The sequence below is a fragment of the Meles meles genome, chromosome X, assembly GCF_922984935.1.
Source record: "Meles meles chromosome X, mMelMel3.1 paternal haplotype, whole genome shotgun sequence".
Classification (NCBI taxonomy): domain Eukaryota; kingdom Metazoa; phylum Chordata; class Mammalia; order Carnivora; family Mustelidae; genus Meles; species Meles meles.
In genome coordinates, this window is record NC_060087.1 from 60,494,970 (window position 1) to 60,520,205 (window position 25,236).

Consider the following 25,236-nt stretch of genomic DNA (forward strand, 5'->3'; position numbering starts at 1 on the left):
ACCAAGTAAGCCACCCAGGTGCCCCTATATGTGCATTTTTAAATGAGACATCAATACTGCCCATTATTTACGGTTATATAAATGGAATCATTAAATATGCCCGTATTGTTTCTTGCTTCTTTTATTCACTCTCATATTTGAAAGATTCGTTCTTATTATTCTGTATAGTGGTACCTTGTGCATTTTTGCTGATGAAAAAGTATTCCCTCATATAAATGTGCCACAAATCATTGATCCTGCCCACAAAAGTAGAAATTTGTGTTGTTCCCTATTTGTAACAGAATGATAGCAAAAATGCTACTCATAAACCTTTCTGTCTTGCCATTAAAGGGGTATTTGTAATGCATATGTTTAAAAGGATAGTTGAAAGTTAATGAAAACAGTTAGAAAAAAAGCAATATAAACTCAAGAAAGGATGAAGGAAGGAATAAAGGTAAAAGAAATTAGTGAAAGAGGAAACAAGTATACAAGAGATAGAATCACAAAGGCAGGAGTTGGTTCTTTGGAGAAGAATAAAATTGGTGAAACTCTAAGGAGCTTGGTCAAGGAAACAAGGGAGCAAAGCACCAACATCGGAAAAGAGGGTAGAAATAACTACAAAACCAAATGATCAAAATTAAGTTGTGGGACAACTGACATCAAGAATATCCTGGGGGCACCTGGGTGGCTCAGTGGGTTAAGCCTCTGCCTTCAGCTCGGGTCATGATCTCAGAGTCCTGGGATCGAGCCCCACATGGGGCTCTCTGCTCCGCGGGGAGCCTGCTTCCTCCTCTCTCTCTGCCTGCCTCTCTGCTTACTCGTGATCCCTCTCTGTCAAATAAATAAATCTTAAAAAAAAAAAAAGAATATCCTGGTGTCATGCACTGAGAAGGACAGAACATCACCTGTATAGCATTCCTGCCTGACGTGTTTAACCTGAAACTAAACAGGAGAAAGCAATCAGACAAATCCAGCCTAAGAAGCTTTCTGAACTCCTGGACCAGATCTTCAAAAGGCAATGTCATGCAAGATAAAAAAAAAAAAAAGTCTGGGAAAATATGTTAGTTTAAATACTAAGGAGACCTGACAACTGAAATGCAATGGATGATCTTTACTTGGAAAGATAAGGGTTTTTTGTTTCAGACATCAGGTACAAAGAACAATATTGGGACAATGGGAAATTTTGAGTGAGAATCTAAATTAGGTATTGTATTGTTTCATAATTAAATTTTCAGAGTGTGATATCTGCATTAAGATTTTGTAGCAGATCACGATTTTTCTTAAGAGATGTATGTTGTGGGACGCCTGGGTGGCTCAGTGGGTTAAGCCTCTGCCTTCGGCTCAGGTCGTGATCTCAGGGTCCTGGGATTGAGCCCTGCATTGGACTCTCTGCTCAGCAGGGAGCCTGCTTCCCCCTCTCTCTGCCTGTCTCTCTGCCTACTTGTGATGTCTCTCTCTGTCAAATAAATAAATAAGTAAATAAAATCTTTAAAAAAAGAATAAAAAAGAAATATATGTTGTGTACTTAGGGACAATAAACCATAATTTCTTCAAGTAACTCAAATGATTCATGAAACATTTAAAACACACACACAGAGGGGAGGGACAGAAAATGACATACGTGACAAATAAGAACGGGTAAATCCAAGTGAAGGATATATGAGTGTTCGTTGCAATTTTCTTGCAATTATCTGTAAGAGAGACATTTTCAAAAGTAAAATTTGGGGGCGCCTGGGTGGCTCAGTCTTAAGCGTCTGCATTCATCTCAGGTCCTGATTCCAGTGTTCTGGGATCAAGCTCCGCATCAGGCTCCCTGCTCAGCAGGAAGCCTGCTTCTCCCACTCCCCCTGCATGAGTTCCCTCTCTTGCTGTCAAATAAGTAGATAAAATCTTTTTTTAAAAAAAGTAAAATTTGAGGAAAAAGCAGATATTAAATGCCATTTTATGTCTATTAGTTTGCAAACTCAGAAAAAGGTGACCAATATCTAGAAAAAAAAGCTTGCCAAAAGTCACTCACAAAGGAGTAGCCAACCTGAATTGTTCTATAGCCATACAGAAATATATCACTAGTCAAAAAGCTTTTTAAAAAATATCCAGGTGGGGCACCTGGGTGGCTCAGTGGGTTAAGCCTCTGCCTTCAGCTCAGGTCATGATCTCAGGGTCCTGGGATAGAGCCCTGCATGAGGCTCTCTGCTCAGCAGAGAGCCTACTTCCTCCTGTCTCTCTACCTGCCTCTCTGCCTACTTGTGATCTCTCTCTGTCAAATAAATAAATAAAATCTTTAAAAAAAATCCAGGTTCAGGGTGCCTGGATAGCTCAGTTGTTAGGCATCTGCCTTCAGCTCAGGTCATGTGGGATCAAGCCCCACATCGGGCTCCCTGGTTAGTGGGGAACCTGCTTCTCCCTCACACTCTGCCCTTGCTCGTGTTCCCTCTCTCGCTGTCTCTCTCTCTCTAGCAATTAAATAAATAAAAATGTTTTTAAAAATCCAAGCTCCTCCATTGACTTTGGACAAATACTTTAAGTAAAACCTTTTTTTTTTGCAGAAACATTTTTAATGTGACATGAATTCATAAAAAAACGGGAAAACAAAGGACACTCTGCAAAACATTTTGAGGATACAATAAATAAATCCTGTCAAGGACAAGCTGAGAAAGGAAAATCACTGATCAATCACACACTCATGATAAAGAAGCAAAAATCAGTAACAGAATATTAGCAAACTGAATTCTACAGGATATACGAAGGAAACCAGAATGCGCTATGACAAAACAGGATCCATCCCAGACACACAAACTTGATTTAACTTCAGAAAATAAATTGCTACAATATTCCACATTCACAAATTAGAGGAGATCATTGTGAACCTCAAATTCAGAAAAATAATTGGTAGGATACATATCCATTCGTAATGTATTTTTCACAATTTTTTCAAAGTACAAGGTTATTTTTTTATTTAGACGATTTTTAATTTCCGAGTCTTTTGAGAAAGCAAAATTAATGCAACACAAATCAGAAGATCTAGTTAATAAATTTAACAACAAGCCAAAGTAATTTTGCTACATGAAGGAACCCATTTATTATAGGCTAGCAGTGTCTCAAACGCTGGAGCTTCTACTGCTCTTTCAACTCCTTCAGTCTTATGATGGCCCACTTTACTGTGACTGCAGAAGTGGTATTGTACGTCCAGGCAACACCAGCAACGGTTTTCATGCAGGAGCCACAGTGCCAGATCCCCACAGCTCGTCTTTTCATCTTGGTTTTGCCACAAAAGGAGCAAGTGTACTTAGCATGCTGCTTTATTTCAATCTTCAGCATTTTCCCGAGGGAGGCACCGTAACAGGTCCCATATTTACCCGCAGTTCCAACCTTCTTGGTGCATTTAGCCATGTGGCTGCAAACTAGGTCTGAGCCCAGAGAGCAAAGTTCAAGATTATTGAGATAGAATTTGCGTTAAGGTCTATGAGTCCTTCCAAACTCATACTGTTAGGGAACCATGACCACAGACTACAAAATTTGCATCACCCGCCAAACCCGAAGTGCTCTGAGAGTTAAACCCCTTCCTTCAACCCCAGACACTGGCAACCACTGATCTGTTGTTGTCTGTCCCTATGGCTTGGACTTTGTAAGAATGTCACAAAGAAGGAATCCTACGGTATGCAGACTTTACACTTGTCCTTCAAGAAAGGGAGCCACGCATATGGCATGTCAGGAGGTGCCATGAACCATTCCTCACCTGGGTAGTAGTTACATGGCTTGATCACTTCCTATCCATTTGTCAAATGGCAGGCTTGCCACAATCATGTATACATATGGTGTAACATAAATATAATTAATCCTTACCTTCCTGTAATTTATCCTATCTTTGTAAAGGTTATTTATTAAACAGCGATTGTTTTCCTTTAAAAGAAAGTGGAAAAGTCAGGACAGCAGTCACCTCAAGGAAACTGGGGAGACAAGTGACTGGCATGGGGCAAAAGGAGGGTTTCAACTTACTGTCAAAATTTCTCTAAATCTGAGCGGTAGTTACTAGGATTCCAACCTGACAGGAGCCCAGGGCCGCTGAGCACCCTCTAGTGATGCCGATGGTGCCCGCGGGGATCATGCAGGTAACAGGTCACATGACCACCCTGACACCCACAATGTGCGGGGGAGCCAAACCCAGCGAACACGGGCGAGAGTCTCCCCACCTTAAGGTCAGCTGAGTTGCGCCCAGAATTACATCTGCAACCTTCACCCCACCGCCGCCATGCAAGGTAACATATGAGCCGATTCCAGGAATCAGGACGTGGACATCGTTGGGGACCATGCCTGTGCCCTCCACACCCAGCGCCGTCTCTGGCCCTCCTTGGGTGTGCCCATCCCCCCCAAGCATTGGCAGAGAAAGGGTGGCCAGTGGTGCTGGTGCTGGAGGTGGAGAGGGAGGCATCTGCCGGGCGCCTGGGCAGGCAGCAGAACGAGGCAGGGCGGGGCCTAGGGCTCCCCAGGCCAGTCGCCACTGCCTCCCTGGCTGCAGAGGAGACGTGAAGGGGAAAGCGAAAGGGGCACGAAATAAGGGCAGGGGACCCACCTCCTCCTTTCCCCTGGGGCCCACACAGACTCCCTTAATCTGTGCCTCACCAACTGCCACTCACTTCCCCCTGGGATGGGAAGGTGCCGAGCCACAGCCTGTGATGCACGTGTTTACAGCAACATGCCTGCGGGCTACACGGTCTGAATATGGGCCAGAGATCGCGTGCTCGGACGATAGAAGGGAGGCTGGCAAAACCAGTCAGCCAGGACTGTGACCAGACCATCCTCGACCCACTCTCCCCTTCCTGGCGCTGGCCACCATGGCTCTGTGTCCCCGGGGGCGCTGTGGGTGTTGGACTTCTCCCCACTCCCCACTTGACCGCACGAAGGCCCGCGGACACCCCAGCCAGAAGGTCTCTCCCAAACACATTCCCGCAGACGACAGCGCACCGTGTTACCCCGCCAAGAGAGAACCACAGGGTCCGGGTGAAGGCCGGAGCCCCAGCAACCAGGCCCGCCTTCTCAAGTGAGGGGTTTGGGAGGACACGACCGAGTCCCACGGATGTGCTTCCCCAGGCTGAGGTCTGTGCTTGTCCCACCCGGTGCGGGATGGTCTGGCCACCTGAGTTGGTGGCACAGACCTGCGAGGGAAGGCAGGCTGAGAAGAGGGCGCAAGGGGGGAACCAAGTCGGTCGGCCCAGTTCTCCACGGGGAAGCCTGTCTCTACTTCCCATCCTCACTGTGCCCATCCTGCCCTTGTCCCCGTTAGCTCCCGGCAGAGCAGTCTCCGGAGCGAGCACCCTGCTGCTAAGATGAGGCCCGTCCCGGCCACTCCCAGGTAGCCTTCCCCCCCACTGTCCTTCCTTCAACACACCAGGGAGGGCTCAGACCTCAGAGGATCACAGAGTCGGATCCACAGCCTCCTCTGGGGGCCCGTGACACTGAGCATCCCCGCACCCTGTCCGGGGCTCTGGGGACTTCCACGTCATTTCCCTCCAGTTATAGGCATTTAACGGCACCCCCGAAAGGTAGAGCCGCCCCTTGCTCCCGCTCGTTCAATCCCTTGCAGGCCCTTGACCACAGTCTCCCCTCCCTTAACACCCTGAATCACCTCGCTCTCCCTCCACGGAGATTATCTTATCCCTGATTAATTTTATTCTCTCTCTCTCTCACACACACACCCCAATACACACACCAACCATGACCATCGAACCCCTCAGCCCGCTTTCTGTGCCCGAAACACCTGGTCTCTCGGGAGGGGTGTCTGGTCTGGCAGAGGCGACCCTCACCTCACTCAGACCCAGATCTGACCCTCTGAGTCTCAGGCCAGCACAGCCCTGGGCCCCGGCTGAAGGAAGGAAGCCATCCCCGCCCATCAGCGAGGGCGATATGAACACGGAGTCCGGACTAAATCTCCTGTGACCTGAAGGAGCAGTCGGGGAGCCTGAGCGGGGACACAGAAATAGCGCCTCCAGAAAAATCTGGATCATGGTGGAGGTCGAACAGCATTGGAAGAGGACTACGTGGGCACATGGAGACCCCTCACCCACCCTTGCCATAGAAGGGGATGGCCACGTTGCAACCAAGGGACCAGAGACGACCAGGCTGGAGGAGAGGGTGAGGTGATTTGGACAGGAGGGAAGGGAGAGCTCTGGTGGCATGCCCATCCTTTTCTGGCTGCTGGCAGGCTCCTTTGCCCCAGGTCGGCCCAGAGCACCCACAAGCCTCATCGCGCCCACCTCCAGCCCAGAGACGAACCTGTGCTTTCCTGCCCGGTTCCCTTACCTCCCCTCCCTGTACGGGTTCCCTGGACCTGCTCAACAACCCCACCGGGCTCTGGCTTCTGCCTCCAACCCACCACTGAACCCAAGGAGGGTGAAGCGACAGGGTTGGAAACCCAGCCTCAAGGCCCAGGGCTAAAGAGGAGAGGGGAGGGTGCGCCAGTTCCCGCGCCAGTGGTCCTTGTGCGCGGTGGCACCAGAGGGAGGGAAGGACTCCACAGAGGGCACTGGGCCCAGGAAAGGCCAAGAGGAGCTCAGCTGTGCTTTCTCATGCCTGTTGAAGCACAGGGGCAGGGAGGGCCAGCGAGGGAAAGCCACAAGCCACGGGAGTGATCAAGGACGCTCAGACTGGGGGGGGGGGGGGGGACTGGGAGGAGCAGGACAGCCATCCCAAGGAGGGAAGGGAAGGGGGACTGCAGCTCTGGCAGGGGTCCTGAGGTCCTGAGTTCCTGCTGAAGGGGGAGGGGTCGGGGGCAGGGGATGAACGGAAGCCCCCCACCCCCCCAACCCCCCCCAACGCAAAGAGAGGGGGACATGAGGGAAGAACCTGAAGGGGACCTGCGGCAGGGGGGGGGGGGAAAGGGAGCAAATGCTCAGGTGGCCAGACAGAGCCCACGCAGACCGCAGAGGGGGCACCCAGCACAGGCCCACCCACTCTCCCCACAAGGAGAAGGCCTACCACAGGACCCAGGAGGTCCTGTTCTGGCAAAGGCTGGGACAGGGAGCAGCTCCCTGCTCTGCCCCTCCCCTCCCCGCTCTCACCCCTCCCCACTGCCCGGCCCAGCCCCCTCACCCCACAGAGAGGGCAGACCACAGACCTGAGAGGTACTTTAATTTGAAACTGCTGGGAACGGGGCTGGGGAGGGGGGCAAAAGAACAGGGAGAGGAAGTCTTTTCTGAGGTCGAACAGGAGGGAACCGGCTTGGCCACAGCTCCCTGGCTCCAAAGGCACCAGCTGCTCCTCGTGCGCAGAGATGCTGGGCTCAACCTGTCAGACAGAGCAGGCTCAGGGAGGAGCAGCAAGCCAGGGCCAGCCCCCGCCCTGCTGCACGGACTGCCACCGTGCAAAGGGGGATGGAGTGTGTAACACTCACTTCAAAGGCTCTGGAACTTGTCAGTCAGGGACCGCATGGCCGCTGAAACAGAGACAGGCTGTAAGCAGACCCTCCAGACGTGGGGAGGGAGGAGCCCGTCCCCCTGTCCCTGTGGGGAACCGCCTAGCCCTGCAACTGAAACCCCTTCCAGCCCCTATCCCAGGAGGGCAGGCCTGACTCACTCACCCACCACCTCCATTCACTATGGACATGTCCTCTAAGGGAACGGAATGTGCCGCTACTTCTCCAGCTTTGGGGCACATCCGACTCAGTCAGACTAGGCCAAACACACACACACACACACGCCTTGCAAGCCATACCAAGGAACTGTTAAAGGGGAAATCAAGGCAGCATCTGCAAACGTCCTAAAGGAGGGAGACCTGTGCCACCTGTTCCCGCCGGCAGAGCGGCCACACAGGCGAGGCACGACTGAACCGCCTGTGAGCACACCTAGCTGTACACGCACTGTAGGCTCCCGGGCCAGGCCTGCCAGGGTCTCCTCCCCACAGGAACGGTGGTCCCTGGGAGGCCGCCTGCACCTGCAGCCCATCCCGGGTCCTGCCCTGGGGACCCCCACCCCCCCCCCCCGCAGCCTGCCTCTGCCCCAGCCCGGCCCCAGCCAGAGGTTCCTCATACCAAGCTGCTCTTTCAGATCGTCTATTTCTCTCTGTAGCACGAGACACTACGCCGGCAGACAGCAGACACAGACAGAGAAACCATTAGTATCCTCTGGCTTCCTCTCTCCTCCACCTCCCCCTCTCCCGCGGGTACTACATCCCCAGGCCCAGTGGCTAGACCCCCACAGGCTCCTCAGTGGAAAGGCAGCACCTTCCCTCTGTGGCCAGCAGATCGGGGTGGGGGGGCACCCAGGTCAGTCTAGCCTGGACCCGGATCCCACCCTCTAGTTTGGGCCTGCCTTTCTAGGAGCCACAGGAAGCATTACCCGAGGACAGTCCTGTGCGCCAGCTGCCGGCTGCTGCTGCTGCCTCTCCGGCCTTGAGGCCTGGTCAAGTGGCTCCTGGTCACCTGAGAGGGAAAGAACATCAAATCCAGCTTCCAAGGCCCCCAGGGAGGTGCAAAGGGCCTCAGCGGGGTCCAACGTGCGGCAGCACCACCCTCTGCTGGCGGCCAGGGGATCCTGCTCCGCCAGGGGCTCCAACCTTCTCTCTGGACCACCCTCCCATCCCCCAGGGGCAGCCAGCCCATCCTTGAGGGTGGGCCCCAGGGACCGTGGCTCTGGCTTGGACTCTCCCAGAGCGGCAGCCACAGCCAGCCCCTGGCAAGAGCAACGTGCCCAAACAGGACTCATCAAAAGAAAGGCTCTGTGCTGCTGAAAGGCTGTGTCCGGGGCCACAGTTTGGGGCGCTGCCACGCATCACCCCTGCTGCACAAACCCCACGTGGGGGAGGACGCGGCTTAAGGCCCATCCTGTCCACACCCCATGCCCTGTGCGAGAAGCTGCCCGGGGAGGCAGGGCGCAGAGCTGAGCCCCCAGCAGAGCCAGAGGTTTCCCTCCTCCTCCCCTCTCCCCCGCACTCCTCTGACACCCACAAGACTCACCGGAGGGTGCAGGCCCTCTGGGCAGGACGTCTCCCTGGCTCGGGGCCAAGGGTTCCGAGCTTCCTGGAACTTGGGGGGCTCTGGCGTGGAGGTCGCCAGTGCTGCATTCTCCACGATGCATGCACAAACAAGATGGCCCTGGCCTCTGTTTTGGAAGCTAAAAGAAAAATTTCTCACCCATCTGGACTTGAGAGGGGGATGTGTGGGTGGGGGTGTGTGTTAGGTGTACCCACGTGTGTATAAGAGCTGGGGTGAAGCAGGGAAGGGGCAGGGGAACTCCGAGGCCGATCTGGCTGGCACCTTCTCCCTCAATCAGCCCCAGGCCAGGAGGCAGGGCTGAGCCAGGGAGACGAGTAGGCCACTGACAAAGCCCAGGCAGCTAAAGCCTGAAGGGTCGTGGTGCAAACTTTGAAGGGGTTCCTGGCTTCCAGTCAGCTACCAGTCCTCCCTCCCTTCATGCAGACCCGTCTCTGGGGGAACGAGGCAGGAAACGTGCCAAGGGTTCAGAACGGTGCCGGGCTCACACGCAGTGCTACCCCAGGTTAATACCTGCCCCTCTGAAAACGACCCTTGAGCCGACCTGCCACCCCAGTGATCCCAATGACCCCGGGGGCACCCCCGGCAACCCATGAAGTAGGAACAGTGGTGGCATGGGTAAGGAAGTGGGCAGAGTGGGAGGGGCAGGGGGAGAGGAAGGGTACCTAGAGAGAAGGAGCATGGCCTACTCACCTGGCCCTTTGGGAATGCGTCTCTGCTTGAGTCAGTGCCTTCTCCTGCCGACGCCACCACCTCCGCCTCCCGTGTCCTCCTGGCCACCGATTTCTTGCCGGCCCCCGAGTGCTTGGGCTGTTTGATTCCCCAAGGGCCCACGGAATGCTTCTTGGACTTGCCAAGCAGCGGGACACCAGAGATTGGGGGGAAGGTGGCCGGTTCCAGGGGAGCTGCCGAGACTCTCTGCCCCCAGGAAGGAAAGCTTTTCCCCGAGGTGACCCTGGAGGGGCCCCCTAGGGATTTCTTCTCCTGGGTCACCTTCCTCCTAGAGGTGGCCCGGGGCAAGCCGCCTGCAGCGGCAGCAGCAACAGCAGTAGCTCCCCGGTAGGTGGGCCTGCTCTCCCCCTTCCCCCAGACCACACTTTGCATTTTCTTGGAGGAGGGCATGTCCAGCTCTCCGATGGCCTGCCTCTCCACAACCGAAGTGAATCCTCGGGGAGCCGAGGTCAGGAAAGGGCCCGGCACGTGCAGGAAATTCTCCCTGACGCGGAAATTCGAGTGTCTGGGTGTGCCCCCGGGATCCTCGGGGCTGCTGGGCTTGGCCTGGCCTCCTTCTTTGGAGTAAATGCTCACCCTCATCAGCTGTATCTCCCCGAACTCATCGGAGGAGGACTCCGGGTCGGAAGGCAGCGGGGTGCCCAGGCCTTCGGCGGCGGTGGCGGGGGGCCGCTGGCGATCCGCCCTGGCATTCGCCCTGCTCTTAGCGCCTCTTCTCGGGTTCCCCCAGGCCCGGCCGCCCTGGGGCCCAGCCACGCGCAGCCCGGCGGCGGCGGAAGGCGGCTGCGACTCCACGCGGCCCAGGCCGAGCGCGCCTCGCCCACTGGGCCCCGCGTCAAGGCCCGCCCAACCGCCCGCCGCTTCGGCCGCACAGCTCTCGGGGGACGGGTTTCTCCGCAGGCCCAGGGCGTCGCGGTCTGTCAGCGGCTGCACGATGTCCGCCGCGGACTCGTCAGCCAGGTGGGCCGCGTAGTCCGGGGCGTCCCCCTTGTCGTCGGCCGGGGAGCCGGGGCGGCCTTCGCGGCCCCACAGCACCGGCCCTCCCGCTTCCAGCACTTCCCGCTCGGACTCGAAGCCCTCGGCGTCTGTGAACCCGCCCTCGCCCTCGCCGCTCCGCGGCGGGCCCACATCCACACCTAGTCCCGGGGCTCGCGGGGCCCGCGGGGCCCCGGGGCCGGAGGGGCGGATGCCGGCCTGCTCCCCGCCCTCGGGGCCGAAACCCGCTCCCCAGACAGACCCTTCATCTGGAGTGCTCATGCCGGCGACGCCGCGCAGCCGGGCTTTGAGGGAGACGACCGCCCTGGTCCCGGCGCGACGGGTGAGAGGCGAGGGCGCCTGAGGGGCGGCGGGAGTCGCTCGGCGTCGGGACGACGCAGGCCCTCACCACAGGCTCCACGCCACGCGGTGTGGCGTTGAACCGCTCGAGATCGCCTCAAACAACGCGTGGCTTGCGCGCGCCTCAGACGGGACAGCGGCAGCTTCCCCATTGGTCCGCCCCCCACCAACCAGCGCGCCCCTTGTTGGCCCGCCCCTCGAGGCCCTAACCAATGGGGTCGAGCGCCGTTGGTTCTCCCTGCAGCGGGCGGGGGCTGGGTGTCCGTGAGTCCTGGTGTTGCTTGGGTCCCCCCTCCCTTGGCCAGAACCTGCTTTCCACTTGGAGTCACCGCGCTGAGCTTCTGTCTCTCCATCCACCGAGCCGGGTGCGGCGGTACCTGTCTCCCGGGTCTTGGGGACGAAAGGTCAGGACGGAGGTGAGGCACGGAGCGCACAGAGGATTCGCCGGCCTGTTTTCCACAGTGGCACTCAGGACCCGATGGGAAACTGGGCACGGGAAGCCCGCAGTCACCGATCAGGGGATGGGGGGCGGGAGGCGGGCGTACTTTCCCTGCGAGGGGCCCGAGAGCAAACGATGTCATATTTACGCGCCTTTCAGTCTTTGTCGCAACCACTCGACCACGATGGACCATCAAGTTGGTCCGTGACTCTGTGCTCCGGGAGCTGTATTGGCAGGCAGGTCCGGTGCACAGGCCGGGCTTTGCCCCCCTCCTGCCGGCCCCTCCTCCTCTCCGAGGCAGTTCAAAAAAAGAGGGAATCCCAGCGGCCAGTGCAGGCACCAAAAGATGCTCACCATCACCATTGCCGGAGGTGTGAACTAAAACCTCGAATCGGTGTTCACAGTCTGGACTTGGGCCGATCAAAGAGCTGAACCATTCCAAGGGTGGCAGTGGTTGTGAGCAAACCGGTGCTTTTGCCCACTGCTGGGGGTGGGGGTGGGGGTGGGGGTGGGGGCCCAGGGCAGCCTTTTGGGAGGGTATTTGGCAGAATCGATGCAAAGCAGCTTATACAATAGGTGCTACCGTGCCCGGTGCTCACGTAAGCGCTGTAGTTAACTCGTCACGCACCCACAAGACACGCGTAGGGTTGAGGTACCCACGATTACCGTCCTCTTACAGGGGAGGAAACGGGCACTGAGAGGTTGAGCCACTGGCCCAAGGTCATTAGGATTGCTGGGATCCCTGGCAGGATCAAAAGCACGCAGTTTGGGGGCAGAATGCTCGCTTTGAGCGGAAAACCTTAAAGCGGAGAAGACCCACATTCCGTATCTACCATCCAGCAAATCTGCTGCCGGCTGCTTCTGGAGACTCGCTCGTTCACGCAGGGGGTAAGGAAGGACACGTGCGCTAGGACGTTGGTGATGAGTTCCCAGTCCCTGGGAACACTCCAAGTTCCCAGCAGTGAAGAGAGAGATGCAAGCAACGGGAAGTGTGCATCCCGAAGACGGGAAAGGTGGCAGTCAAAAGGAACGCGAGAGGCCACGTTCACAGACTTCAAAGCACCCTCGTGACTGAATAGAGCAATGTGGAGGTCAGTGGAGCTGGACACACCTTGGTAAATAATGAAATGAACTGAAAACCACCAATCACTCCTATATTGAGACTAGGTAGAGGTGTAGGTACAAGAATGTCCAGAGGTCTGGAGCAAGGCACAGCTAAGTAGGCCCAAGTAGTGGGGGTGGGGGTGGGGCACCAGTGGTCTCTCAGATTTTCCTGACACTTACGGGTTCCCAGCTTCTCTGAGCTGAGCAGTCCTGACATCTGCGGAGTGGTCCCTCTCTCCCTTGGCTTCTGTGAGGTCCCTGCCTATTAGAATTTCCCTTGCTTGCCACCCAACCCCTACTCCAAGGGCCCTCCATTCCTTCCGTGCTTTTCCTTCCTCTTTCCCATTCATGCTCTTCTGTCTGCCCCTTGCCTCTCCTTCCCGCATCCTACTCTGGCTGATCCCCAAGAGAGGCCTGGGGTGCCTGAACACTCCTCGCCTGTGTGAGCTCCGAGGCCCAGTGTCACTGGGTCTGCACCAGAGAAGCCTACCGTGCTGGAGAAGGTCACAGAGCAGGGGAGACTGGGCCCACTCTAACTCTGCGATGAGCCTCCTCCTCCAGCGTGCCCCCCGCTGTCCCTGCCTGTGTGTGGAAAACGCCCTCCCCCCCCTTCTCCCACTGACTCTTGAAGTCATGGTGCTGTTTCAGACGTGCTTAAATTGGTCACGGAGGATACAGCAGCATCTCTTCTCCCCACCGCCCTCGTAGGGAACATTGCCGATGGAGCCAGTGGAAGCCTCCTTGTCCCTGTCCCCCGCAGACAGAATCCTGGAGACTTTTCGCACCTTCCGCACTCTCGTCATCCCTGGGGCTCTCGTGTCTCTTCTTTGCTTGCACCCTATAGGTCTCCACCGGCGTCCGTGAATCCCTGCTGACTCCCTCCCTTCAGCCTCGCCCTGCTCCGACAGCGGTTTCAACTTACCTGTTTGGTCTGCGGCAGGACCAGTGTCAGAGCATCCACTTGGCCGCCCTGGCGTGATAGCTTCTTACCACACAGACCGGTGACCCAGTGTGGGGGGTTTTGCCCCAACTGCCACGTGTACCAGTCGTCAGCTTGAGGAGTGGAGAGGTGACCACTGCCGTGGTCCATGACTGGGTCTCTAGTCCCAACTCCATTTATTACCAGGGTCTCCTCAGCCCCAGTCTCGCCGGGCCCTGTCGTGACACTGCGGGGCTCCAGAATCAGTGTCACCTCAGACCCTGTGTCAGATGGTTCCAGGCATGTCTGAGTATTCCTCTCTCCCCAGGGCACCATCCCCTGAGAAATGGCAGTCCTTTTCTGTAGAGAAGGACAGTGGCGTCACAAACCGTATATATACTGACCGCCTAGTTTCCAGACCCTTCCTCCTCAGGACTCCTCTACCTCTTGGGTCAGTGGGGCCGGTCTCAAAACCGCGTCAGGACCAGGAACTGAGCAAGAAATTGTGACTCTTTCCTAGGACGACCACCCTCTTCCTCTTGCCTTTTTCGGGCCGCCGTTGCCCCGAGGGAGCCAAGCTGTTGGAACCATCCTCTCAGCACTGTGCCAGTCGCCCTTGCCAGCTGTTGCTAGAAACATGGTCTCCTGGAGTCTCTTGGTCAAGAGCCACCCCAGCCCTCTGTTATGTCAGCGCTCCCTCACTCCCATGGATGGGGATGAGCCCGGGCCAGGACCACCTTCCTTCCGTCATCTGCCCTGGCCTGCAGAGGAGAGCAACCGCCGAACTTCTTGGTGATGCTGCCCCCTCCCCCACCAGAACACTCCTGATGGCTTTGGTGCATGGCGTGTCCTCTCGGCCCTCCCGTGGCGCGTAACCATCTGGCCATGGGCCTGGCCTCACGTGTTCTATCTGTTCCACCAGGCCTGCCTCGCTCAACCTCTTTGTTCCTTCCTCTGCCACCTGCTCGTCCAGGGCAGGGACTCGCACTTCTCTCCGTGTGGGCCTTCAGCTTCTTGAAGCTTTGGAGGGCCACGCTGGCGGTCAATTTGCTCCCTCTCCTGGAGTCCCTGCCAGTATGGGAAATCCCGTGGGATGAGAAAGTGCCCCCCACTCAGTAAAACCTGCTTATCCAGTCTTCTCTTCCTGTCCTTGTGATCCAGCACCCTCAAACTCCAATCCCAAGGCTATTTCCCCTGCTCCTGCCAGTACAGAGCAGCTATTTCTGGAAACTGCCTCAGTGTATCATTTCTTTTCTCCCTTCTCAGGCTTGGCATAGCCCCAGCGAGGTTATGGAGAGAAGATCAGGGCTTCCGCTGGGACGGGCCCCTGCGGTTGGCGGGGAGCATTCTCCGCAGCGTCTATCAGCACGGGGCACATGCTGGGTCTTGCTAGGGAGCGAAGGGCCACCCTGAAACCTCCGAGGCCTCAGGGGCTGGGGCCCCAGCACCAAGGAGTCAAGTGGTATATGAGAACACATCTATCTAACCGAAAAGATGGTAGTCCTAGAGAAACAGAGGCACAAAAAGACGTAAGAAATGTATACAAGTCACAGCAAAGCAACATCTGTAAATTCACCCCTAGTTTGAATGCATTCATCGCCAGGTGTAGAGAGGGTCAACCCAGTGTAAGACACGGTGCATTCCACTGTATGCTCTGGTCAGGCGAGGTACTTCCGATAACGCTCTAAACCCACTGAGAAGGAAAGACTGAGGACGATCTACCGAGAGGTCAGCCTCTAGTGTGCGCCATCGTGGCCATCATCACGACACACAAAGTAGCCCTGTAAGGCAGAACGTGTTCCCAGAGACAGAACTGGACATTTTTTTCTACAATTCTATTTACTTATTTGAGACAGAGAGAGTGCGCGCACAGTGGGAGAAGCAGACTCCCCCCCTGAGCAGAGAGCCCTAGGTGGGGCTCGTTCCGAGGACCGTGGGACCATGACCACAGCTGAAGGCATTCTCTTAACCAACTAAGCCACCCAGGCGCCCCCGGAATTGGAGAGTTTATAATGATAAAAGGGTCCACCAGTATGGGAGACATCACAGGTGTCAACTTAGATGCGCGAAAGTACAGAGCCTCAAAATACATACAACAGAACTTGACAAAATTGATGGCAGAACTAGCACATTCAACGGTGATATCCGGAGGCTTTAATACTCTGTCTCGATCATGGATAGAAGGACTAGACAGAAAACCTGTGAGGATATAGAAGACCTGAACAGTCTTGGTTTTAGCTTGAACTAATGGACACCTACAGGATGCTCCATTCAAGAGCTGCTGTGTACACCTCCTTTTCTTTTCTTTTCTTTTTTTTTTAATTTTGTACTTAAATTCAACGTAGTTAATGTATATGGCATTATGCCTTTCGGGGGTAGAACTTAGTGATTCGTCATCAGCTGCATGTAACACCGGGGGCTCATTTCATCAAGTGTCCTCCTTAATGCCCTTCCCCCAGGTACCCCATCCCCTACGCACCTCCCCTCCAGCAGTTCTCAGAACTCGGGGATTGTTTCCTAGAGTTAAGAGTCTCCTCGGGTTTGCCTCCCTCTCTGTTTTTGTCTTAGTTTTTCTTCCCTTCCCCTAGGTTCATCTGTTTTGTTTCTTCTATCCCACATTCTTTTCAAGTCCACGTGCTCATTTCCTGGGACAGAACATGCTGAGGGCCATGAAGCTGATCTCAACAGCTTTGAAGGGATCTGAATTATGCAAGGATGTAACGCTCTCGTGGTAGATGAGTGTGTGAGACTCAGTGCCACCTAAGAAATGCTTCAAGGAAAGTAATGATCTTAGGGAACAGCCAGCTTTCGGGTCGAGGAGGACGATTTGGGGGACATCTGGAGATGTTGAGGATATTCGGGTCCTTTCTGTTCACTCACCCTCTTCACTCCCACCTGATGACCCTGGTTCCCATTTTCCTGAGAGTAGAGGGCAACTGGCAGAAAACTTCCTTCTGTCCTTATAAATGTGTCCCTCCATTTGGGATCACTCGTATCCATGTACCGTCATGTCATGTCTCTTAACTTTAAAAAAACCCTCTTCTGATCCCACTTTCCATTTGAGCGCCCCCACATTTCCCTGCTCGGCCTTACAGAAGAACTCCTTTGAAGAGTTGTATCAGGGCACCTGGGTGGCGCAGTCCCTTGAGCATCCGACTCATGATCTGGGCTCAGGTCGTGTTCTCGGGGTGGTGAGATCGAGCCCTGTGTTGGGCTGGGCGCTGAGCCTGGAGTCTGCTTGAGATTCTCTCTCCCTCTGCCCCTCCTGATCATGCTCTCTCTCTCTCTCTCTCTCTAATAGGTAAATAAATCTTAAAAGAATAAGTTGTTCGTACTGTTTCAAGTTCCTCTCCTCCCGTTCAGTCCTCCTCTCTGTTCGAATTTCGCAAAGCGTTACTGAATGCTTGCCACCTGCTGGGCACTGTTCTAAGACCTGGAGCTACATCGGTGAACAGGGCTAAAGGAACTTCCGTTTCTGTCATAGACCTACCATCCATCTCTTCCGAATCTTCAAATATCTTCATTCCTGGGGCGCCTGGGTGGCTCAGTGGGTTAAAGCCTCTGCCTTCGGCTCAGGTCATGATCTCAGGGTCCTGGGATCGAGCCCCACATCGGGCTCTCTGCTCCGCGGGGAGCCTGCTTCCTCCTCTCTCTCTGCCTGCCTCTCTGCCTAGTTCTGATTTCTCTCTGTCAAATAAATAAAATATTAAAAAAAAAACTTCATTCCTTTGTTTTTGGAGTATGCCTTCCCAGACCATGCTCCAATCTTTATTCATTGCTAAGGGTGCTGCATCAATCTAGGACATTCCTTTGCTAGGTGCGCAAGTGAGGTCTGGGGCCTCTTGGAACCCACTTTTTTCTTGTTGTTTACTACAGCGTTTTTGATGAGACACATCCTCTGGGTACTTCCTGAGAAAAGACACATGGTAAGTAACTTCTTTTGAGACTTTACCTGGGCAAAGTTTGTCTTTATCTCATTCTTAATTGATACCTGGATTTAGAAATTTCAGGCTGAAATTTCCCCCCAGGGATTTTGAAGGCCTTGATCCGCTGTTTCTTTATCTTCCAATATCACTTTTGAGAAGCGTGCCATGATTTTGAATGGTATTTTGTGTCCCATTGTTTATATGTCGTGCATTAAAAAAATTTAAATAATAAATTTTGAATTGTTATGGTTAAATTAAGCATTTTTCCTTTATTGGTTTTCAGTACCCTGACTTTTAATATATGGGTAAAACACGTAACTATTGCCTTAATCAAGATACAAAACTGTTTTTGCTGTTTTGCAAAACCAGCTTCCTTGGGGACATGTATGGGACATACCCTGGCCAGAGTTAAGAATCTGGCCTTTTTCCAAAGAGGACCCTCAACTTCCTATAACAGGCCTGTGTTGGTTGAGGATGTAACCCCCTCTGAAGTTTTACCTGTATTACTACCATGTCCTCTGTGGGGTCCTCGGTGTGTCTCCTGTTTCTCTGCTGTCTGAAAGGGCCTTTTTATAAGTTACCAAGGAAGCTCTGTGTGTCTCACGCTTAGCCCTTAACTCCTTGATAATGTTCCTTAGTTACAATTATGTCTCTTCAGGGCATCAGTACAACTTAGTGATGACTGCCACTTTTGGCCTTCCTTGGACTTTGTGCCCTTCATACCATTCAAAGGCCTGAATCATCTCACAAGCTAGGGTAAAACCCTCCACCGTGATGTTTCCCCAGGTATGTAAGTGAAACCTTAAGCAATCAGGAGTTAACCTTGTGCTATTAATTATCCATGCCACACAGAATATTCAGGATGGTCCTGTTGTTGCCATTTGGGTAACAAGGAAGCCAGTTCATAAACCCCATCTTCCAGCCTGTTGCCAAGACCACTCCTGACTACCACTGTCGTTAGTTTGGTTTCTACAAAAATATGGATACCAAGACATGATTGATTGTGAAAGATCATTATGGGGGAATGGCATGTGAAGAATAAAGGAGAAGCCGCGGGGGTAAGCAGGAAGACTATTTAAAATGTGATGCATGTCTGACGTCTTTAAGAGAGATGTGGGAGAATGGGGGGTGGGGGAGTCAAATAGGAAGAATTTCAGAAGCTGTTTAGTTCTAAAACTGAAGTGTAGACTTTAGTTTATTCAGGCTCACACGGATTCCCCACCCCACAGCCAACAGTAAGTGGATTCCTGTCCCCCAGCAGTATGTCCCTGCCATGCTTAGTCATTGGCTGGGAATTTCCCAGAGATGTGTAGTCTTGTGTAGTGGTGGAGCCAAAAAGTGACAGCTAGGGCTTGTCATTCCACAATGCTCCCTCTAGCAAGAGATCTGACAGGCACATTTTGGGGGTCCCTGCAGGCCAAAGATGATGCAGAAGTCAAAGATGACCAAAATTCCTGTTTCTGAGTTATTTCGTGGTAGGGAGAATTCACTAGCAGAGGGACACAGGAAGAAAGGAAGTTTGGGAAGAAAATGATGGGTTTGCACTTTGGATATGGCAAGGTTGAGGTATTTATAGGATATGCAGGTATAATTATCCAAAATGCACTTAGAAACTGGTCCTGGAGCTCCAGTGAGGCCTCAGAGCCAGAGAGGCATTTTTAAGAGTCACTTACTCCCTCAATAAACACAGCCTTTCAGCAGCACAGAGCCTTTCTTTTGATGAGTCCTGTTTGGGCACGTTGCTCCTGCCAGGGGCTGGCTGTGGCTGCCGCTCTGGGAGAGTCCAAGCCAGAGCCACGGTCCCTGGGGCCCACCCTCAAGGATGGGCTGGCTGCCCCTGGGGGATGGGAGGGTGGTCCAGAGAGAAGGTTGGAGCCCCTGGCGGAGCAGGATCCCCTGGCCGCCAGCAGAGGGTGGTGCTGCCGCACGTTGGACCCCGCTGAGGCCCTTTGCACCTCCCTGGGGGCCTTGGAAGCTGGATTTGATGTTCTTTCCCTCTCAGGTGACCAGGAGCCACTTGACCAGGCCTCAAGGCCGGAGAGGCAGCAGCAGCAGCCGGCAGCTGGCGCACAGGACTGTCCTCGGGTAATGCTTCCTGTGGCTCCTAGAAAGGCAGGCCCAAACTAGAGGGTGGGATCCGGGTCCAGGCTAGACTGACCTGGGTGCCCCCCCACCCCGATCTGCTGGCCACAGAGGGAAGGTGCTGCCTTTCCACTGAGGAGCCTGTGGGGGTCTAGCCACTGGGCCTGGGGATGTAGTACCCGCGGGAGAGGGGGAGGTGGAGGAGAGAGGAAGCCAGAGGATACTAATGGTTTCTCTGTCTGTGTCTGCTGTCTGCCGGCGTAGTGTCTCGTGCTACAGAGAGAAATAGACGATCTGAAAGAGCAGCTTGGTATGAGGAACCTCTGGCTGGGGCCGGGCTGGGGCAGAGGCAGGCTGCGGGGGGGGGGGGTGGGGGTCCCCAGGGCAGGACCCGGGATGGGCTGCAGGTGCAGGCGGCCTCCCAGGGACCACCGTTCCTGTGGGGAGGAGACCCTGGCAGGCCTGGCCCGGGAGCCTACAGTGCGTGTACAGCTAGGTGTGCTCACAGGCGGTTCAGTCGTGCCTCGCCTGTGTGGCCGCTCTGCCGGCGGGAACAGGTGGCACAGGTCTCCCTCCTTTAGGACGTTTGCAGATGCTGCCTTGATTTCCCCTTTAACAGTTCCTTGGTATGGCTTGCAAGGCATGTGTGTGTGTGTGTGTGTTTGGCCTAGTCTGACTGAGTCGGATGTGCCCCAAAGCTGGAGAAGTAGCGGCACATTCCGTTCCCTTAGAGGACATGTCCATAGTGAATGGAGGTGGTGGGTGAGTGAGTCAGGCCTGCCCTCCTGGGATAGGGGCTGGAAGGGGTTTCAGTTGCAGGGCTAGGCGGTTCCCCACAGGGACAGGGGGACGGGCTCCTCCCTCCCCACGTCTGGAGGGTCTGCTTACAGCCTGTCTCTGTTTCAGCGGCCATGCGGTCCCTGACTGACAAGTTCCAGAGCCTTTGAAGTGAGTGTTACACACTCCATCCCCCTTTGCACGGTGGCAGTCCGTGCAGCAGGGCGGGGGCTGGCCCTGGCTTGCTGCTCCTCCCTGAGCCTGCTCTGTCTGACAGGTTGAGCCCAGCATCTCTGCGCACGAGGAGCAGCTGGTGCCTTTGGAGCCAGGGAGCTGTGGCCAAGCCGGTTCCCTCCTGTTCGACCTCAGAAAAGACTTCCTCTCCCTGTTCTTTTGCCCCCCTCCCCAGCCCCGTTCCCAGCAGTTTCAAATTAAAGTACCTCTCAGGTCTGTGGTCTGCCCTCTCTGTGGGGTGAGGGGGCTGGGCCGGGCAGTGGGGAGGGGTGAGAGCGGGGAGGGGAGGGGCAGAGCAGGGAGCTGCTCCCTGTCCCAGCCTTTGCCAGAACAGGACCTCCTGGGTCCTGTGGTAGGCCTTCTCCTTGTGGGGAGAGTGGGTGGGCCTGTGCTGGGTGCCCCCTCTGCGGTCTGCGTGGGCTCTGTCTGGCCACCTGAGCATTTGCTCCCTTTCCCCCCCCCCCCTGCCGCAGGTCCCCTTCAGGTTCTTCCCTCATGTCCCCCTCTCTTTGCGTTGGGGGGGATTGGGGGGGTGGGGGGCTTCCGTTCATCCCCTGCCCCCGACCCCTCCCCCTTCAGCAGGAACTCAGGACCTCAGGACCCCTGCCAGAGCTGCAGTCCCCCTTCCCTTCCCTCCTTGGGATGGCTGTCCTGCTCCTCCCAGTCTCCCCCCCCCCCCCCAGTCTGAGCGTCCTTGATCACTCCCGTGGCTTGTGGCTTTCCCTCGCTGGCCCTCCCTGCCCCTGTGCTTCAACAGGCATGAGAAAGCACAGCTGAGCTCCTCTTGGCCCTTCCTGGGCCCAGTGCCCTCTGTGGAGTCCTTCCCTCCCTCTGGTGCCACCGCGCACAAGGACCACTGGCGCGGGAACTGGCGCACCCTCCCCTCTCCTCTTTAGCCCTGGGCCTTGAGGCTGGGTTTCCAACCCTGTCGCTTCACCCTCCTTGGGTTCAGTGGTGGGTTGGAGGCAGAAGCCAGAGCCCGGTGGGGTTGTTGAGCAGGTCCAGGGAACCCGTACAGGGAGGGGAGATAAGGGAACCGGGCAGGAAAGCACAGGTTCGTCTCTGGGCTGGAGGTGGGCGCGATGAGGCTTGTGGGTGCTCTGGGCCGACCTGGGGCAAAGGAGCCTGCCAGCAGCCAGAAAAGGATGGGCATGCCACCAGAGCTCTCCCTTCCCTCCTGTCCAAATCACCTCACCCCCTCCTCCAGCCTGGTCGTCTCTGGTCCCTTGGTTGCAACGTGGCCATCCCCTTCTATGGCAAGGGTGGGTGAGGGGTCTCCATGTGCCCACGTAGTCCTCTTCCAATGCTGTTCGACCTCCACCATGATCCAGATTTTTCTGGAGGCGCTATTTCTGTGTCCCCGCTCAGGCTCCCCGACTGCTCCTTCAGGTCACAGGAGATTTAGTCCGGACTCCGTGTTCATATCGCCCTCGCTGATGGGCGGGGATGGCTTCCTTCCTTCAGCCGGGGCCCAGGGCTGTGCTGGCCTGAGACTCAGAGGGTCAGATCTGGGTCTGAGTGAGGTGAGGGTCGCCTCTGCCAGACCAGACACCCCTCCCGAGAGACCAGGTGTTTCGGGCACAGAAAGCGGGCTGAGGGGTTCGATGGTCATGGTTGGTGTGTGTATTGGGGTGTGTGTGTGAGAGAGAGAGAGAATAAAATTAATCAGGGATAAGATAATCTCCGTGGAGGGAGAGCGAGGTGATTCAGGGTGTTAAGGGAGGGGAGACTGTGGTCAAGGGCCTGCAAGGGATTGAACGAGCGGGAGCAAGGGGCGGCTCTACCTTTCGGGGGTGCCGTTAAATGCCTATAACTGGAGGGAAATGACGTGGAAGTCCCCAGAGCCCCGGACAGGGTGCGGGGATGCTCAGTGTCACGGGCCCCCAGAGGAGGCTGTGGATCCGACTCTGTGATCCTCTGAGGTCTGAGCCCTCCCTGGTGTGTTGAAGGAAGGACAGTGGGGGGGAAGGCTACCTGGGAGTGGCCGGGACGGGCCTCATCTTAGCAGCAGGGTGCTCGCTCCGGAGACTGCTCTGCCGGGAGCTAACGGGGACAAGGGCAGGATGGGCACAGTGAGGATGGGAAGTAGAGACAGGCTTCCCCGTGGAGAACTGGGCCGACCGACTTGGTTCCCCCCTTGCGCCCTCTTCTCAGCCTGCCTTCCCTCGCAGGTCTGTGCCACCAACTCAGGTGGCCAGACCATCCCGCACCGGGTGGGACAAGCACAGACCTCAGCCTGGGGAAGCACATCCGTGGGACTCGGTCGTGTCCTCCCAAACCCCTCACTTGAGAAGGCGGGCCTGGTTGCTGGGGCTCCGGCCTTCACCCGGACCCTGTGGTTCTCTCTTGGCGGGGTAACACGGTGCGCTGTCGTCTGCGGGAATGTGTTTGGGAGAGACCTTCTGGCTGGGGTGTCCGCGGGCCTTCGTGCGGTCAAGTGGGGAGTGGGGAGAAGTCCAACACCCACAGCGCCCCCGGGGACACAGAGCCATGGTGGCCAGCGCCAGGAAGGGGAGAGTGGGTCGAGGATGGTCTGGTCACAGTCCTGGCTGACTGGTTTTGCCAGCCTCCCTTCTATCGTCCGAGCACGCGATCTCTGGCCCATATTCAGACCGTGTAGCCCGCAGGCATGTTGCTGTAAACACGTGCATCACAGGCTGTGGCTCGGCACCTTCCCATCCCAGGGGGAAGTGAGTGGCAGTTGGTGAGGCACAGATTAAGGGAGTCTGTGTGGGCCCCAGGGGAAAGGAGGAGGTGGGTCCCCTGCCCTTATTTCGTGCCCCTTTCGCTTTCCCCTTCACGTCTCCTCTGCAGCCAGGGAGGCAGTGGCGACTGGCCTGGGGAGCCCTAGGCCCCGCCCTGCCTCGTTCTGCTGCCTGCCCAGGCGCCCGGCAGATGCCTCCCTCTCCACCTCCAGCACCAGCACCACTGGCCACCCTTTCTCTGCCAATGCTTGGGGGGGATGGGCACACCCAAGGAGGGCCAGAGACGGCGCTGGGTGTGGAGGGCACAGGCATGGTCCCCAACGATGTCCACGTCCTGATTCCTGGAATCGGCTCATATGTTACCTTGCATGGCGGCGGTGGGGTGAAGGTTGCAGATGTAATTCTGGGCGCAACTCAGCTGACCTTAAGGTGGGGAGACTCTCGCCCGTGTTCGCTGGGTTTGGCTCCCCCGCACATTGTGGGTGTCAGGGTGGTCATGTGACCTGTTACCTGCATGATCCCCGCGGGCACCATCGGCATCACTAGAGGGTGCTCAGCGGCCCTGGGCTCCTGTCAGGTTGGAATCCTAGTAACTACCGCTCAGATTTAGAGAAATTTTGACAGTAAGTTGAAATCCTCCTTTTGCCCCATGCCAGTCACTTGTCTCCCCAGTTTCCTTGAGGTGACTGCTGTCCTGACTTTTCCACTTTCTTTTAAAGGAAAACAATCGCTGTTTAATAAATAACCTTTACAAAGATAGGATAAATTACAGGAAGGTAAGGATTAATTATATTTTTGTTACACCATATGTATACATGATTGTGGCAAGCCTGCCATTTGACAAATGGATAGGAAGTGATCAAGCCATGTAACTACTACCCAGGTGAGGAGTGGTACATGGCACCTCCTGACATGCCATATGCGTGGCTCCCTTTCTGTATAAAGGACAACAAGTCCAAAAGTCTACATATCGTGGGAATCCAATTTTTAAAAAGATTTGGTTATTTTAGGGGAATCCATTTTTTAAAAAGATTTGGTTATTTTAGGGGAAGAGAGAGAGTATTCATGCATGAATAGGGGAGGTGTGGAGGGAGTGAATCTTGAGGGAGAATCCCCACTGAGTTTCTAGCCCATCGCAGAGCTCCATCCTACCACCCATGAGATGTACCTCAATGTTCATAACCAAGGGAAAACCAAGAATCCGTCACTTAACTGACTGAGCCACTCAGGCGCCCCTGACAGGTTTCCATTTTGGTGACATTCTCGCAAAGTCCAAACCACGAGACAGAGGACAGATCAGTGGTTGCCAGTGTCTGTGTTGAAGAGAAGGGGTTTAACTATCAGAGCATGACAGGTTTTGGAGGGTGATGAAAATTTTTTATAGTTTGGTTGTTGTGGTGGTTCCCTAACAGTATGAGTTTGTAAGGACTCCTAGACCTTGATGTAAATTCTATCTCAATAATCGAATTAAAAAATTTTTTGAAATGTACATCATGAATGGATATTGATACTTAACTCATTATTTTTTTCTGAATTTTAGGATCATAATTTTGTTTTTTACTGTCTGTATGATGTATCCGTTGCTCAGAGTGGGATATTGAAATCCTGTACTCTTTGTGTTGTTGTCTAACAGATATTTGCTTAATATATATTGAGCTTCACCTAAATAAGTAAAACAGTAAGAAACATAAATAACTAATTGATAACAATAAGATAATAGTAAGGTCTTTAACACCTCACTTATACATGGACAGATCATCCAAACAGAACAAGATGGAAATAATGGCTTTGAATGGGGCGCCTGGGTGGCTCAGTGGGTTAAGTTTCTGCCTTCGGCTCAGGTCATGATCTTAGGGTCCTGGGATCCAGCCCCGCATTGCGCTCTCTGCTCAGCACGGAGCCTGTTTCCCCCTCTCTCTGCCTGCTTGTGATCTCTCTCTCTGTGTCAAATAAATAAAACTTTAAAAAAATAATAGCTTTGGGGCACCTGGATGGCTCAGTGGATTGGGCCACTGCCTTGG

At 54.9% G+C, this 25,236-nt stretch overlaps 2 protein-coding genes and 1 long non-coding RNA gene across 3 annotated transcripts; 1 reads left to right on the forward strand and 2 right to left on the reverse strand.

Annotated features, from left to right (window-relative positions):
• Nucleotides 1-3,093: 3,093 nt before the first annotated feature.
• LOC123934377 (60S ribosomal protein L37a-like) lies at nt 3,094-3,369 on the reverse strand. The gene has a single exon (XM_045994439.1). The coding sequence runs from the start codon at nt 3,367-3,369 to the stop codon at nt 3,094-3,096; it is 276 nt and encodes a 91-aa protein (XP_045850395.1).
• A 3,803-nt stretch (nt 3,370-7,172) lies between these two features.
• Nucleotides 7,173-10,951, reverse strand: LOC123935568 (uncharacterized protein CXorf49 homolog). The gene is made up of 6 exons (XM_045996505.1): nt 9,656-10,951; nt 8,927-9,083; nt 8,310-8,392; nt 8,003-8,048; nt 7,367-7,408; nt 7,173-7,260 (listed from the first exon to the last, which is right to left on the reverse strand). Exons 1-5 carry the CDS (start codon nt 10,949-10,951, stop codon nt 7,368-7,370), a joined length of 1,623 nt encoding a protein of 540 aa, XP_045852461.1. The 3' UTR covers nt 7,173-7,260; nt 7,367.
• Nucleotides 10,952-19,424: 8,473 nt separating this feature from the next.
• On the forward strand, nt 19,425-20,641 carry LOC123934788. Its single transcript, XR_006816826.1, has 4 exons — nt 19,425-19,502; nt 19,764-19,809; nt 20,406-20,447; nt 20,554-20,641. It is a non-coding gene; the product is annotated as an uncharacterized LOC123934788 (long non-coding RNA).
• The last annotated feature ends 4,595 nt before the right edge of the window (nt 20,642-25,236 follow it).